The 18049-nt window shown below is 43.2% G+C and overlaps 1 protein-coding gene across 1 annotated transcript in view; it reads left to right on the forward strand.

Moving 5' to 3' along the window:
- Nucleotides 1-7633, forward strand: part of SHISA8 (shisa family member 8) — a 418174-nt gene extending 410541 nt beyond the window's left edge. The window contains exons 2-3 of the mRNA XM_075184089.1: nucleotides 785-906; nucleotides 7224-7633. Of these exons, the coding sequence (XP_075040190.1) occupies nucleotides 785-906; nucleotides 7224-7276 (175 nt within the window). The 3' untranslated portion in view covers nucleotides 7277-7633. The remainder of the gene's footprint in view (nucleotides 1-784; nucleotides 907-7223) is intronic.
- Nucleotides 7634-18049: the final 10416 nt, after the last annotated feature.

Consider the following 18049-nt stretch of genomic DNA (forward strand, 5'->3'; position numbering starts at 1 on the left):
AAAAACGGGGAAAAATGATGAAAAGATAATGGGGAACAAAACACAGAAATGGACAAAATATCTCAGAAGAAATAGCAAAAGAAAGGGTACTTATCCGTTTACTCTCTGAAGCCTTCTTTCCTGCAGGATCTTGTGCTGTGGAATGAGGCAGCCTTGGAAGTGCAGCCTCCTATATAAATCAAGGTCCTTCCCCCAGAATCTCCCATTGGTCGGGCCCAACCCAATGTTAACCCCGTCAGGTTAGTGTTCAGCTTATTACAAACCTTGTCACCCTTTAAGTGCGGTCGTCCCATGAAGCCTCACTTGTCATTATTTTGTCACATATATGTCCTCCACCTGTATATCTTTAACTTACTTTACACATGTGTAATTCTGTTTGCAGCTGTTCCCTGCAGACTGGCAGCTAAATACCTAACTCCTCTTTTAGAAGCCTGTGGAAAATCACTCACTTTGTCATTGTGTGTACACCTATCACAGTACCTCTTTTCAGACACCGTCTACATTGCATGGTTTCTAGATCTCATGACAGAATCACTGATGAAATAATTAGTAGCACATGTGGATCTTTCAGAAGGAGTTCTTCAATAATTGAGTAATTTGAGAAGTTCTGCTTGATTTGAAAATTGAAAACCTGCTATTGAAAAGTATATTTGCATTATTTGCAGATATTGTATATTTATAAATGCTAATGATGTCTCTGTGTTAGAAATATGTTCTATTTTAAATAATTACATGCTATTTTCTATTTATTATAAATTGTATTTCTGTTTGTGTTTGTTTTCAGGACTCTGACAGACCTTCTAAAGCAACCAGCCCAGATTCATCTCTTAAATGATGGGCACAGAGGCAGTGTACAGGTTCAGATCACAGAAGTTATACCAAGAATATCACCGCGAAACAGTATAGGTGAGATGTATCATATAAGCTCTCTTGTAGCTTGTACATCCTCTTTAAGTTCAGTATTTAGGTCTAATACAAGCACTTTATAGTATTGTTCTTGCAGTTTACATGGGCCCCACTGAAATTTTGTACAATCGTCTAGGATAACGTGAAATATATGAAACATATACAAATATATCCATTTTAAACAAGGTATTTTGAAATTTACATGTTCTAATTTTTAAGATTTCTACTCATTCTTTCATTTTGTACTCTATAATTAATTTTGTGAAAGCCTCTAGATTTAGGATTACCTATTCTACAGCTGTGCTCCTAACGATATAGCTTTCTCAGTACCAGAAAAAAATGCTTAATTGATACAATAAAGCACTTTTTCCTCTTTTTTTTACAGTTAAGTTTATTTTGTCCACGGTCCCACATTTTTTATTTTATTTAATCATTGTCTTTACGGGCCGCCCCCAGCAGTGCAGTAAATAAATTAAGCAGTGTCACTTTTTGAGAGAAAATCTGCACAGCAACTGTGAGTAACCCAGTATTATACCTCAGAGGGAATGAAATATGAAAAAAATGGAAGAAAATAGCAAGCACCACAGATTTTAGACTAGCGGCATCCAAGCTGTCTAATGATAACTATCAACTGCGGAAATTCAAAATTGAAATGCTGTTGTCTAAAGATGATTTTTGGGAAGTTATAATCACAGACCAGAGATTAATAATCAAGAATGGAACAAGAAAAACAGACAGACATACCATAAGCTTATTAGTTGAGGATGATCAGATAATTCACATAAGACTTTAGAATAATTCTAAGGGTATGTGGGATACATTCAGGCAGAGCCGGATTTACACCTCATGGGGCCCTAGGCAAGATATCGGTTTGGGCCCTCCCCCTTCACACACACAGTGACCCCTCACACACACAAACAGTGGCCCCTCACACACACATAATACACACACACACACACACAGTGGCCCCTCACACACATAATACACGCACGCAGTGGCCCCTCACACACACACACACACACACACACACACACACATAATACACGCACATAATACACGCACACAGTGGCCCCTCACACACACACACATAATACACGCACGCAGTGGCCCCTCACACACACACACACACATAATACATGCACGCAGTGGCCCCTCACACACACACACACACACACATAATACACGCACGCAGTGGCCCCTCACACACACATAATACACGCACACAGTGGCCCCTCACACATGCATAATACACGCACGCAGTGGCCCCTCACACACACATAATACATGCACGCAGTGGCCCCTCACACACACATAATACACGTACGCAGTGGCCCCTCACACACACACACATAATACATGCACGCAGTGGCCCCTCACACACACTCACACACACATAATACACGCACGCAGTGGCCCCTCACACACACATAATACACGCACGCAGTGGCCCCTCACACACACATAATACACGCACGCAGTGGCCACACTGACACACAGACACTATTAATATACTACCCCACCCCTCCCCCAACTTACTTTTTCCATTTAGGATGGAGTCTTCATCCCCTTCACACATGGGACGGCACCTGTGATGTGGTGCACGTCCCATGTGACACACTGCAGGCCACACAGAGGAGGGAGGGAGGAGACCAGCCACCACACTAGCCCAGTGTGGCCCCTCCCCCGATTTGCGGCACCCGACCCCCCCCCCCCCTCCCCCGATTCGCGGCACCCACCCAAAATTTTTTTTTTAAAATTGCTCCTGTCCCCCCAGCTGTGCCCCCCGAGAGCCGCTAGGCCCTAGGCAGGTGCCTAGGTTGCCTAGCGGTAAATCCGGCCCTGAATTCAGGGCCGGTGCTAGGGTCCACGGTGCCCTAGGCATTTTTAAAAAAGCGTCGCTCCTCTCCTTACCTTGTCTCACCACCGCCGCCTCTCTGCTCCGTCTCCTCCCCTCCACTCACTGACACTAGTAAGTGGAGGGGCGGAGACGGAGCAGAGAGGCGGCGGTGGTGACAAAATAGCCTCTTCCCCCCCTCCCCGTGCATCTGAATGCTGTGAGGCGACCGTGACAGGTATGGTCAGCGGTCGCCGCACAGTTTTAAAGTCTTTTAGTAATCTGTGGCGCCCTCCAGGCGCCCTCCAGAGCCCGGCACCCTAGGCAAGTGCCTAACCTTACCTAATGGGAGCGCCGGGCCTGGATACATTAAAGAAACTACATGAAAGATCCAGTTTAAACATCAAGGACCTGATTCATCAAGGTATGGAACCGTATCTTTCCTCATTGTAATTTGTGTAGCGTACTCTAAGAGACGCAGACACTTACACTATAGAAATAAGCAGCTCAAAGTTGAAAAACACACCCACCTGCAGTTCTTTACACTTGCGCTATAGAAATAAGCAGCTCAAAGTCGAAAAACACACCCACTTGCGGTCCTTTAGACAACGTAGAAGAACAAGCAACGGATCCCAAGCAATTTACGTTAAGCTAAGCAATGTATACGTCATGGCCAATTTGGAAGGTCCGACGAGTTTGTTTACATATATCAAAACACAATCCTGTTGGTATTTTTACAATACAGCTGGAACCTAATTATTCATTATCAAGTTTAACATACGTGGTACACTTTGAACAATGATTTTGGATTGCTTTTAATTAGCATAAACAACACTTTCCCTAAAAGACAGATTGCATAAGGGATTTGTGTGATTTGGAGTTCAAGTGGCCGTATAGTATGGAAAATGCATGTACATCACTCTATTAAAATCAAATGCATAAAGAATCACTAAAAATGTATGTAGTTTTATAATTCCATCTGGATTGTTATTAAAATGCATAGCGTTCTCTTCCATAAGCAATACACACACATAGTAGACTGCATACAACCTCCACACAGATAAAGGGTGGGAGTCTGGATTAGAACTCATGACTGCCTTTTTGAAATGTGGAGTAGCTAACCACTAACCCAAACTGCAATTTGAAAAAACAGGGAGAAGAGCAACAATACAGCATGCGTGCTACACAGGAAAGTGATAGTTAATCGTACTCTTATTTATACAAAGTGGTTAGCACTTTGGACTTACAAACTGCCGGCATGAGTTCAAATACCTAGCATACCCATAACGTCTGTGTGCAGATTGTGGACTTTAATCATTCATCTAAGAAACACCTCAGGAACTTACCTACAATTTTTTTTGTTTTTTGTTACTTTGTCCTACACGCTCAACCACAATGTCAAATCTGCCCTCATATTTAACATGTATCTACCACTCTACTGCAACTTTATTATGGCAAGTTCCTTTTTTCATGGCTGAGAATGTTAATGTTTGTACTTTCCTAAAGTGTTATGGCCCACAGTTCACATGCACATTATTATGTGCATGCTGACATTTATTACTAGGAATGGCCTAAGAGGGGGGGAGTGGATTTGAAGGAGACAGTATCCTTGAAGTTAAATGCAACATTGCCTGGAAACCTAGTTCAATCTGTATCTATGGCTTACAGGTTATGTGATGTACTCAGCTTTACCCAAACAGCACGCTGAACACTGTCAAGTAGCATGGTGGTTTGCATCAGTTGCACTTCTGCCTTACAGCACGGAGATCATGAGTTCAATTCCAAACCATGGACTGATCTGTGTAGAGTTTGGATGTTCGCTTCAATGTGTGACTGGCTTTGCTCTGAGACTTGAAGTTAACCTTGGACTACCACTCCAATGGCACATGATTTTGGGGAACTAGTTAATTTGATATGACATTTGCCATATACCTTTTTTAATGAATCTTGCCTCCAGGGCACATTAATTATGTGTCTGCTATTTTTCCAGATGGCCTACCTGTTGGAAGGGTGGATTGTTGGTGGAGGGCACATGTTCCTTTTGCTGACATGGAAATAGCAAATGCCAACCGTTTTTTCAATAGCTATTGCTTGCTATGTGGTTTCACCATCTTCTTGTCTTGCCAAATACTATAGCCAACACTGGTTTAGCATGGTGGCATGAGTTGGATTCCTGACCATTGCCTTATGTGTATGGAGCTACTGTTATTCCCATGTTAGTGTGGATTTCCTTACAAAATACTTTGTGTATCTTCATTTGCTGATAGGCACAATTAGTAGGCCTATATAAATGTTGCAACGATGATGGAGTAGTGACAAAAATCTGTCGCTTAAATCTTAGTATTTTTTTATTCCATATCCATTCTTTATTGACCTTAGACCCACATGTTGTGCATTTGTAATATATTAATAAAGACACACACACACACACCAATGATTTGTTCTGCTAACTTGTGATTGTCAGAAAACTAAAAATTTTAAAACTATTTAAATGCAAAATAAAAATAACTATTTACATAAATAAAAATATAAAAAAAATTACCCATACAAATGTGCCCTTTCCCACATTTTTTTATCAATTATTTTTGAATATTCTTTTAAAAAAAAAAAATCATGTTTTTGAATTTTTTAATATATTTGTGTATTTCTACACTCTTCTTTTGCCGATGGGGGGAGGGGTGGGGCACTCTCCAGATTGCTCCACGTGTGGTGTAAAACAAATGAACAAATAATTCCATGGTATCCTAATTTGAAAAACACACAGGAGTTACTAGAGATGTGTACTGTTACATTACTTTAAACTGTGAGCAATGCCTAATGGCATGCAAAATGCATTTGGAGCAAGAGGCCTAAGGCTTTTCTGTGGCAGGTGTAGATATATACACAATTCTGTTGTGTCCCGGGGAGGGGGGTCATGGAGAGTATATTTTCCCCAAAAACTTTGTAGTCCCATTATGATGGAAACCTGTGACATTTAAGTCAACCTGATTTGAACATGTGTGACATTGTGGTTTTGTAACCAGTACAATGGAAATCTAAATGAACTAAAATTATGTCCAGCCTTTAATGCAACTACTTACTTTCTCCCAAGGCCTCGGTAACTTGAAGAACCTCCTCCTGTACCATTGTTGCCTCTTGCAGGCCCTAGTGGTGTGACCTATGGGTGTCGGCCTCAGACTGGCCCTCGCCCTCTGCCTCCGACTGGGTCTCACCCTGGCCCTCCGCCTTCGACTGGGCCTCACCCTGGCTCTTTGCCTCCGACTGGGCCACTCCCTGTCCCTCCGCCTGTTGCTCCTCCTCCTTGGCCGCCCGTCGTTGCTGACATCTACGGACTGTTTGAAAAATTGTACAAAAAAATGTATTGTTCATACATTCACCGGCTTATTATAGATGTAGTCCATTAATCTTATGATCAGACATTGTCAAACTTTTCATTGCTAAAACCCAACAATATTATATACTCCAAAAAGATATAAACATGACAGACATAAACCACTTCACATGGCCTAGAACAAATGATTGCTTTGTCTTTAGGGATGTGGACTATCTCACAGTGGCCTAGGGGTTAGCAGCCTCACAGCACTGGGGTCATGAGTTTGAGACCTGAACCTGCCCTTATCTGTGTGGCATTTGTATGTTCTTCCTGTGTTTGCATGGGTTTCCAACGGGTGCTCTGGTTTCCTCCCACACTCTACATACATACATACTGATATGTCAAATGGCTGCAAACCAAAATTGACAATAGTCTATGTCTATATGTTTGTGAATTTTGTGTGTGTGTCTACATATGCTAGGGAATTTAAACTGTAAGCTCCAATGGGGCATGAGTTATCTGTATGGCACTGCTGATTAACTGGCGCTATCTAAATAACTGATGATGACAATCTTTTTGCAATAGTCCTTTGTTGGGGCTCCATCACAAATCAAACATCAACATAATGAATGCTTGCTTAGGTATATATAATACAGTAGGTATATTGCCTTGACCTTATATGTGACCTTAAAAATATTTGACCTAAATATGTTAAACTCAGCTAAGGACAACTGAGTTTGGACATATGGTTTCCAAAGTTGCCCTTCAAATCGTTGGCGAATAATAAAATCTCATATGTCACAGTAATCTGCCCAATGTTTTTAAGATAAGGTCATCACATTGCCTTAGAAGGTAGCACTTCTGCATCACAGTAGTGTCCTCCAGAGTTGGAATCCAAAATTTGCTCAAATGTTCAGGAGTTTGACCTAGAATCATTTAGCCAAGTAAATGTTCAGCCACCACAATTAGGAGACAGGAGCAAAAGCAGGTTGCATTGGAGGGGGAGTTACTGTTCTAGTGTGGAGGAATATTGATATGTAGTGTTAGGACATGTCATTTGATTTAGTTGACCGTATTTTGAACAGTATACCACATGCATATAATTTGCAAACTTTTTGGGCAATTAATAGAGAACTCACTTATTAATATCTCCTTTCGTGTCTCCCTTAGCAGCTGAGGTTGACGCCGGCCTTTGGAGCTGCACCACTGTCGTCCACCGGTAAAACTGCAGGCAAATGTGCCTGTGGACCCCTATATAAGCCTGCAACTTCCTTTTGTTACTTATATATCTGCCCGAAGACATGCTGTACATGCCCTCGGTCAGAATACGCAATTCTCTATGGCTGAATATTGCAGACCTCCTGTTTCTGATCACTATTCCACGCTCTGATTGGTTCTCTTAGCACGTATGGGCGTGCCCACGTCTCACGGGGATCTTTCCGACACTTGTGTGTGAAGTGGCTGCCTGTCCATCTGAAAAGATGGCGTCCGGCGCAGATGAGACGAGTACTCTGTGCTCTGCAGTGAGGAAGACATTAATGTATACCTGGCCTCTCAATTAAAGCAGCTATTTAATCCCACCTGTCCTTTTCCTTCACTCCTGCCATTTTGAAATTTGACAAAGCAGGCTCTGGCGTACTGTAGCCATGACAGCTTTTTTTGCAGAGATTTGACAAACCGTGTTAATATAAAATAGCCCTAACCAAAAATGTCAATGATTGATGTGTTTTGTTGAGAATACACATACAATTAGCCATTTGGCATAAGTGAGCAATAGGAAGTCTCATACTAACATGAATAAATTATATACAGTGTATATGACCAATTGTAAGGCTCAAATCCAACCCCAGTGTGGTGCTGAGCACAGAGATGCTATGGGAATGAATACCAACAGAATTACTAGTGTTAATGTGTGCTAGGGCAGACACTCTAGGGGGAGATGGGCATAGTAAGTAAATCTTACACCGTATAGTGTCAGTTTGGCCCTTGCGGTAACTTTGAATCGAATGTGTCATCAAAAGGAGTGAAATGGAGTATAGATTTGTTGTAGGGTAATGGCTTTTCAAAGTAGAACTGTACAATTGTTTGGGGAGTGCTTTGCCTGCCCGTCATTTGGATTGGAATATCTGTCTTTAATTTGGCCCATGCAATTTTTGGACTCTACATCAAGTTGTGTCATGGTTGTGCACAGTTAACATTATCCCTCTTTGTAGTGCTTTCCTTTATAACACAGTGTCTGTAGGTCACAGGATAGCCATGCAGACATGGCATATTCCTTGCCTATTAGCTATTTGGGCACACAAAGCTCTGCTTACTGATTAGAATATTATCCAAACGCACCTTGGTGTAAGCAACTATGTTTGGGGTGGGGTTTTCCATCTCCCTACAGATTGTGTACCAGTGTTCAGTACTTACTGCTTGCCATTATGGAGGATGGTCACTCTGCTGTGTGAGGAGAACAAAATTGTTGCTTCAGAGTGCTATTATGTGTCATACTTTGAAAGTATTTGAGCTACCTTACATTAGGACACATGGTAAAGCAGGCATTGGTCTTACTTGGCACAAAATTGGCCCAGCATATGAATTGCACAGACAGTACTTGCAGATATTCCCAGCCTGAATGTGGTTTAAGTCTAAGGGTTGCTTACTTCTAGCCCCATTAGCAATATGAACATTTCAGTTAACATACAAACTACTTGTACCCCAGATTTTGAAAACCACAAAATACGCAATATGACAGGTGTGTGCAAGTGTCAAGGTTTGGTTTCTGGACTCTTGAATCTGCCCAACAGATGATACCCCTAGTAGGGCGCAGAGTCTAACGAGGGGAATGGTTTTCACCAGCGGTCACTGCAAGGTGACTTGGACTCAGCGGTGTTCGCCCGCAGGTCGCAGTCCCTACCAGGGGTGTTGGGCAGGGTCCCAAGGGAGTGATAGTGACTGGTGTTATGTAGGCACACTGGTAAAGTTGTAAGTTCTACACCCAGAGAGCGGATAGACAACAGATGCAGGATAAAAGTACAATCAGTGATTTAATGATGACTGGATGATCAACAGGACAGTCTCAGTATATTGACACAAGGAACGTAGTACAAGGTGAGCAGTGCCACCGGCAATATCATATGAATGAATACAATAGAGATATAATCGATATATTCAAATATAGCAATAGCATGAACAGTCCAGCAAAAGAGTAAACATGGTAATGCAGAAGGTAAATGGAACCACAATAAGACAGCACAACATCGGAGGTATAAGTAACAGTCCAGGCAGCAATGTAGTCACAGAAGATGCAGCAAGGGTAACATACCATGTAATGCCTTAATATGCTTAGATGAAAATAGGAACAGTTCAGACAGCTGGAGAAGAGAACAAGCAGCTAGATTAGGAATAATAATAAATAACCACCAATATGGCGCTCTAAAATCCTAAATGCAGCCAAAATCCTAATCACAGGGTATACAATCTGATAATAACAATAATCACAATAAAATTTAGGACATTCAGCGCATACAGGTTCTCATAGGCAACAGAGAGTGAAAAATATAATTCATAATCAAGGTCCCATTCTTCTATCAAATGCAGAGTGACTGTTTCCATGACATAGATATTGTCTTTCAAAGTGATAAACACCTTCCCGTCACCTTCCGTGGAAAATAGTGAAAATGGATTCCTACCAGAAATCTTGATAATGTGGGTACATAGGATATCAAACAAACTTCCCTTGATATCAAGGCTCTCAGAATTATTTCCACCTTAGTGTTTTCTTCTCCAATAACGTGAGTACCATTATTGGAGAAGAAAACATAGATAGAGCTAGATGTAACTTGAGCAGCACGGCCCGTGTAGCAGCAGCACAATGAAGACAAATGTAGCTTAAGTGATCCAGCCCGTGGAACAGCAATACAACAGAGGCAGGTGCAGCTTGAGTAGTGTAGCCTGTGGAACAGCCACACAGTGTAGACAGGTGAAGCTTGAGCAGTATAGTCAGTGGAACAGCAACACAGTGTAGACAGGTGAAGCTTGAGCAGTATAGTCAGTGGAACAGCAACACAGCGGAGTCAGGTGCAGCTGAACGGTATAGCCCATAGAACAGTAACACAGCCGAGTCACTGACGATCCAGGTGAAGCTCACCAAACAGGTAGGACCCTAATAAGACAGGTAACTTGATCAACAGGCCCAGAGGAAAGGGAGGAAGTGCCTTTTCAAGTTTAGAGCCAGAACCAGGAACCAATAGGAATCTATCCAGAAGCAGACAGGTACTCAGGCTGCACATGTGCAGATCAAGACTAAGGGTGTGAGGTCTGCTTAATGAGGCACAGGTGAATGTCTTAGTCTTTGTTTATTGAAGCCGAATGAACGCCGTGTGACAGCAAGCTAACAACCTGTGTTTTTCAAAACATTTTACCAGGCTTCAAAGTGTGTATATGTGTTTCTGCAATTGAACATTGCATGACTGGAACAATACACAATATAGTTTGTGTAACATGACAAATAGCAGAGGAAGCCAGGCAACAGTGCTGGGCAAAATGGATTTCTAAGTAATGTGGAGACAGACTCCAACAGATACAGAACTTGCATCTGACACAAAGGCCTTGGACTTCATTATGTGAACTTTGTGTGTAACATTTGTCTGTGGCCATGATTCCAAACAAAGTGGCGTTTGTGTTGGAAGTCTATTTTGGGCCTGTTGTCCTAGCCTAGGAAGTGTTGTGGCCAATGCTATCAACATTTAAGTAACATACTTTTACAGAGGTGTTTTCAAAATCTCTATAATTAAGTTCACAGACCATGTTGAACGTGCACAATACCATATCCTAACGCAAGGTCCAACCAAAGAGAGCAGACATACTAAACACAAAAATATCCCTAATCATAGAAAGGTAAAAACCACTACATAGAGTGTGATTTCAGGGGAAGGGCTGTATGTGGCTAAGGGACCAAAAAACAAACATGCCTACAATATATTGGGCAAGTAGACATGTGCCTAAACGGGCCCCAAAGGACTATGTATGGATTTTTGTGTATGACAATAGGAAGAACAGCAGTGTAGTAATCAGCAGCTACTTGATTGGGACTGTTTGATGATACTATTGCATGGTCAGATTTATTGTTAGCAGACATGATTCAATAGCTGCAGCACAATACATAGCAAATAAAACAGTGTTCTGTGTGCAAAAGTTACTTGCATAAAGAGTAGACAATCTGGGCAAAGTCAAGAAATACATAAGCAACCTTGGAGAAATACTTCAACGTGTAGTGAGACACGAACTGCAGAACTCCAAAAGGCACACAAGCTAGGCCTGTTGAATGTAAAACAAACAATTACTTCAGCAATATTAGCTCACATACACTGTTAAAGAATGTACTTATTTTAGGCCTTGGTGCACATTAAGGTATCCACTGTAATGTAACCTGAAAAGTGTCTTGTAAGGTTCAACACAGTACTCTAATACTGGCTTGTGGGTTTTTACTATATCTTGGTTTAGGAGTGTGGTTTGTGTTGATTTTGGCTGGAAAGCACACCCACAAAAAAAGGCAAATAAAATAACAAATTGGCTAATGTGGCCAAGCCAGAGCACCAAATCTACCTCACAAATGTACTGTTTTTTTTACAGCAAAATTGTATGCAGCACCCACACTTTACTATTGCATGTTATTGTTCCGAACACTATAGATGCTTACATTCGTCCACTGCCTTCACCATGGGCACATCCTCTCAAACGTTGTGACATCTGGTGCTCAATATTAAAGTATAACATTCAGTGTCGGACTGGCCCAGCGGGCTACCGGTAAAATCACCGGTAGGCCCGGATACCTTACAGCCACACCCCCTTTTAAAAGTGGGCAGAGCTGCCCCTGGGGACCCGTTGTCCGCACTAGGCAGCCCGCTGTCCTCCCCTGCGTCACCGCTGCTTCAAACGCGTTGGAAGGTAGCTGTTCCACCACTTCGTTTCTGACCTGTGCCAGAACCAATTAAAGAACAGCGCTATTACCCATCTCTACTCCTGATGCCTGCACATTTATGGTGTCAGCCGCGACTACACCAGCATGTCTAGGATCTCGCTACAGGGCCGTAGCGAGGGTGGTGCCGGCGGTGCCGCCGCCCCAGGCGCCATGGCACCCTGTTAGTACACAAATGTGGGTCTGCTGCAGAGTCAGCTGTTCCATACTGTAAGAAAGGTGCACTAAGGAGCTCCTGTGTAGTAAAGCACAGGACACTCCTCCCTGAGGCCATTCTGCCTGCCCTCCAACACAGTGATGATCGAGAAGCTGCCCCTCCCCCGTGGTCAGCCCTGAAGCTCCTGCATGATTATGGTGAGTGCCCAGCAGAGAGCGCCCCGCCCCCTGGAGAGCCCATCAGCTTCTACTTGAATATAAACATGTTGGGAGCTGCAGCTATGTAGGTAAGTAATTATCTGTCACTCCCCCCTAGCCAGACTGTCTCTCTGTCTCTGCCCCCTAGCCAGACTGTCTCTCCCCACCAGCCAAACTGTCTCTCTCCCCACCAGCCAGACTGTCTCTCTCCCCCCCAACCAGCCTGTCTCTCTGTCTCTCTCTCCCCCCCAACCAGCCTGTCTCTCTCTCCCCCCCAGCCAGCCAGTCTCTCTCTCCCCCCCAGCCAGCCAGTCTCTCTCCCCCCCAGCCAGCCAGTCTCTCTCCCCCCCAGCCAGCCTGTCTCTCCTCCCCCCCAGCCAGCCTGTCTTTCCCCCCCCAGCCAGCCTGTCTCTCTCCCCCCCCAGCCAGCCAGCCTCTCTCTCCCCCCCAGCCAGCCTCTCTCTCCCCCCCAGCCAGCCTCTCTCTCCCCCCCAGCCAGCCTCTCTCTCCCCCCCAGCCAGCCTCTCTCTCCCCCCCCAGCCAGCCTCTCTCTCCCCCCAGCCAGTCTCTCTCTCCACCCCCCAGCCAGCCTGTCTCTCTCTCTCTCTCCCCCCCAGCCAGCCACTCTCACTGTCTCTCTCTCCCCTCCAGCCAGCCTGTCTCTCTCTCCCCCCAGCCAGCCTCTCTCTCTCCCCCCCCAGCCAGCCTGTCTCTCCCCCCCCCAGCCGGCCTGTCTCTCTCCCCCCCCCCAGCCGGCCTGTCTCTCCCCTCCCAACCTGTGAATCTCTCCCCCCTCCCAAATTGTGAATCCCCCCCCTCCAACCTGTGAATCTCTCTCTACCCCTCCCCAGCCTGTTAACTTCTGTCTTTCACTCTTTCCCCTTCTTTTGACTCCCCCTCAGTGTGTGTGTGTCTGATTATTAAACATGAGTACTTTGTTTAATGAAAGGGCTGGTTAGAGCAGGGAGGCCTAGAGTATTCACTAGTTGCTTTGCTTTCCTTGTGGTGAATAATAACTTTTTTTCAAACAGGGTCCCAACAGGATCCAGCCAAGCAGCAAAAGAGCTTAAGATGCCAGCAGCAGCACCAGGTAGTCAAACCACAAGAACAGGTAGGAGAGAGTTGGACAGCCCCCCCGCACCACAGTAGGATGGCTACTTCTCTTCCAGCTGTGCACGCATTGGGAGGCAGCATATACTCCTACCAAAATTGTGTGTGGGGGGGGGGGGCGCCAATGGTGTCTCTCGCCCAGGGCACTAAAATCTCTAGTTACGGCTCTGTCTCGCTATACTCCACGCCTAAAAAGACAGTCATCTTGGGAGGACACAGCAGCGCACCAACCCCATAAGGGTAAGTCTATTACTACAAATATTCTGCAACATTGGATCGGACCATTATGCTATTCAATCAGCAATATGACATCACATTAATGCCGATCATAAGTACCGGAACTTTACTAACACTACAGCTCTAGGACTCTGAGCTTGCTTTCCGAACTAGCTGCATATTGTCTGACTTTGCTCTCTGATTTTTACCGTTGCCTCCGATAACGCTACCATTTATCCCAGTGTGAGGCATTCCCTGGTCATATATTCAGAGACTGTGACTCTCAGTACAATTTGGATTTATGTACTTTTTTGGGACTCATACCTATACAGCTTCCTTGGGACCTCTGTGTCCAATTCTATAGGAATATTGTAAGTTGTCTAGGTTTGAACCAAGGCGACTATTTGTCTATATCACGATTGTTTATGCCAATTTATATGTGACATGTCTGTTTACTATTATTGAGATTGCAACCTTATTTTATGTGATATCACTGTACAATTTGTCACCAAATAAACCATTATTTCTATACATATTACTTATGTGTGCGCTAAGGGGACACTATACTTAAACCTACCTATTTAAGGGTTGGAACTACCCTTACAAATCACAATCCCCCTAAGCAGCAGTCCCACCCCCCTTTTTTTTCCCCTTATCTCAACTAAGGAGCGCTCACCAAATCCTTATATTTCTTCCTCAAATGCGATCCCAGCTGCAATCGCATTTGAAAGGTGACTGGCTGTGATGGGACCTTTAATTTAATGCTGAGGTGTTTTGGGTCTATAATTGAATGTGGGGCTGAGTGTGTGGAGGAGTGCTATCTATTAAATGTGAATATTATTTATTGCTGGGAATGGTTGTGGGTAATGGATGTATTAAATGTAAATGCTATTAATTAATTGCAGGCGCTGTTTGGAGGGAGGGTATCAGGTTTATTTAATAAATTGGAATACTATTTAATATTGGGGCTGGAGGAAGGCCTAAGTATTAATTGTGGGTCCTATTTATTTAATGCCGGGGCTGGTTGGAATTTTCTAAATGTACACATTATTTTCTCCAAATCGGGCCCACAACATTCCAGGATCCAGACAACCCGCAACTAAAAACCAGCAGCCACAGGTGGTAAAAGTCACAAGAACAGGTAGGACAGTCTGTCAAATGATCTGAGTCTAGTGCAGGTTTGGCTAACCTGTGGTACTCCAGGTGTTGTGAAACCCAGCATACCCTTCCAGCAATAAGCTGCTATATATTGGCAAAGCATGCAGGGGCTTGTAGTTTCACAGGTTAGCCAAGCCTGGTCTAGTGGGACAATCCTGATTTTTGGTGACTGTTTTGCCCAATCTAAGGGGCAAGTCAACACTGTGTACTCCTTATACACACACTGCATTCTTTATATACTACACTATGGTGCTAGCTGTCCTTCGTGGACTGACCACTCCCCCTCTAGTTTCTGGTCTCACCTCTATGATGGCTGACCACACCCCCTCTGGTGGGCCACTAGTGTTGCAGTCCCCCGGTGGGCCCTTCATGCCCCAGTCCGACACTGATAACATTTGTAAACAAAATAAGCCTTGTGAGACCTCAATAGAGATTGATATATTGGAAGGGAGAATGTGCTGGAGGTGGCTATAGTACAGGAGCAGTTAGAGAGGTAGTAAGTGACCCAGAAGAGACCTGTGTCTAGATGGACAATGGAGTGAAGGAGAATAGGGTGTTAATCAGTGTCAAAAGCAGCAGAGAGTTACAGTTGAATGAGTATCTCTAAAACATTCAAAATATTTTTTGGGAACACAATTACAGTAAGCAAATGAACATAACTACTTTGTAAACTGAAATTTCAAAACACATGCATGTTGGTTTCATCTCATTGCTTAGAAGTATTGCAAGGCAGGTCATTCAGAAACTCATAATGCCCCTCGCACTTTCTCCAAGCTCCAAGGTTTCCAAATTTTCCTTTACCCCTGAATTCAATAGAGTAATTGGCTGGACCGATTATGCTACTAACTTCTCCTTCATCCCCAATACCTCTTTATCATTACCTGAACCAGCCTCTGTCACCTGCTAATAATCAAAAGAATTAACCGTCCTGAGAAGAGAGTGAAATGAGAGAACACAAAACAGGAAAAACTACAACTTCATGCTGGACAACAGTCTTAGCCTTTGGCTCAGGTGCTGCTAACTGCATTCGAGGCCTTCCAGAACAGACTCATGAGTGCCCTTGGACCCTTCTCTGAGTGTTGGCCCCTCTGCAGTGGGTGGAATGGGCACCAGTGTGTCTCTGCTACCCTTGAAGCCGTGATGCTGGTAGCCTACACCTGGTACCTGTCTGTCAAATAACCTGAGCCTAAGAAATTATTACTCCACAACTTACTCTCCCGATCCAACATCCTGACAGTTAGTGTGACTTTTCAGGAAACAGTGTTTTGGACGTTCTCGGTTGCTGTCTCACTATTTACCTTCTCTCAAGGTCTAACCTAGCCTTCCAGTTACAATCTCATCTCACGAGGGGTCAATAACATTTCAAAAACTGACAGGTTAAGAGTCTGACCAGGTGGGATCTTTTGGTAGCGGGATAGGACTAGTGGCCGAAGCTATCAGTCCCTTCAATCAAGTTCCAACTCTTATTCTAGTTAATTCGTTCTACCGAGTACCACTACTTTATGTTCACACTGGTTTATGGCTAATTGAAAGTATGTGATTTGTTACCACTACTCATACATTATACCTCTATTATCAATAACATGAATACCCCTATCATCTATTATAACTCTAGGACTATCACATTGAATAACAAAAGTTTTGACTATGACACAGTAATATATTAGACACATTTCAATACACCTTTACCCAGACATTTTTCATTGGTACACCTGTGTATACTTGAGGATCCTGCATGGTGGTAATTGGATGACGTGTATTTGTTCTACCTGGAGGAAAACCCATCAGCAGGAGGGATATGGGATGGCTCTATTGGTCTACCTTGTCCATCTCTCCAGAGTCAACCAGACTCCTCACCACATCTCTTCACCTTCCAGACAGTTTATTCCTCAGGTAACACAAATCTTCCTATATTAACCAATATGTGTATGCGTGCATGTGTGTGTGTTCACATTTTAAAACTAAAACAATACAATGAAAAACAAAACAAAACATAGATTTGTTAACTGTCACATAAAACCCTGCTGTCTATTTGACAGCTATGTTTGCCCTGGTGTGACAGCCATGTATGGTCGTGTGTGTAAGTGTGGACCTTACTAGCAGCTACTTCAGTTGGTAACTGTGTCACTGTATAAAGTCCTCTATGTAGTGTCCTAATCATGTGCTGGTATTGCTATAAAACGATTTCTCAGTCACCTCAACATCGCCCCCTAGACTAGAAAAATGCTGAAGACCAATGTATATCAATCGATTTTCCCTCTGCCAACTCACATGTCATTCTCAGTACCTCACATTCAGTTACTTGACTAAGTGGGAAAGGCAAAGGGGTCTATTTCTGTAACATTTTCTTCAAATATAACAGTATCCAGTACATGCCTGTCTAACAGTGAAAAAATATAAAACATGAAAATTCTACATTTTCTAGGGTTTCACATTATGTCGTATCTTGTGGTAAAAATCCTATTCCAATATTCTATACAGAGATGCATATCTGTATGTCTAACCTCCAGCAATCTCCTATCCACCCTTTGTGCATCCATATAAAGGCACAATTTTGTACAGGAGGCACGAATCATAAAAGGAAAAAAAAACAAAACCGAAAAAAACAACAACCAGATATGCAATCTATAAAACATGAATCGTATTTCCACAACAGAACCTTTCTGCTTAAAATCAGCAGTTTCTATACGCATGAAAACAAAACCCCTGACTGTTTCTGTAACTCATGTTAATCTAGTGTGTGTATCTCTGAACTTGTCTTATGTAAAAAAAAAAAAAATATGTCTTAGCCCCATTGTTGAGACTGTGTCTGATTTTATCTCCACCAGAGCAGAGAGAGAGAGAGAGATAGAGAGAGAGAGAGAGAGAGACTAGCGTTTGTGTAAAGAATGAGAAATAAGAAAGCAATGAATGATGGTAATACAAAGATTTGAATACAAACATACATGCAGAAAGGTAGATTTTTACAACAAAATGACAGCTGGATTGGACTCTGACTCTATGGGGAAATGGCTGTATTCATTTAACTATGATCCCTCCCAAGAATGACTAGGGAGTCTTAACTGTGCAATCCAGTGTCGTCCGTCATTTGTTCATTAAGAACTCGGTATCTCATTGACTACATACTTTTTCAACGGACTTTCCTAACTTATAATAGAGAAATGTAAAAATTAACTGTTGATGACTCTTCTGA

This window comes from Mixophyes fleayi, chromosome 8 (genome assembly GCF_038048845.1).
Source record: "Mixophyes fleayi isolate aMixFle1 chromosome 8, aMixFle1.hap1, whole genome shotgun sequence".
NCBI lineage: Eukaryota > Metazoa > Chordata > Amphibia > Anura > Limnodynastidae > Mixophyes > Mixophyes fleayi.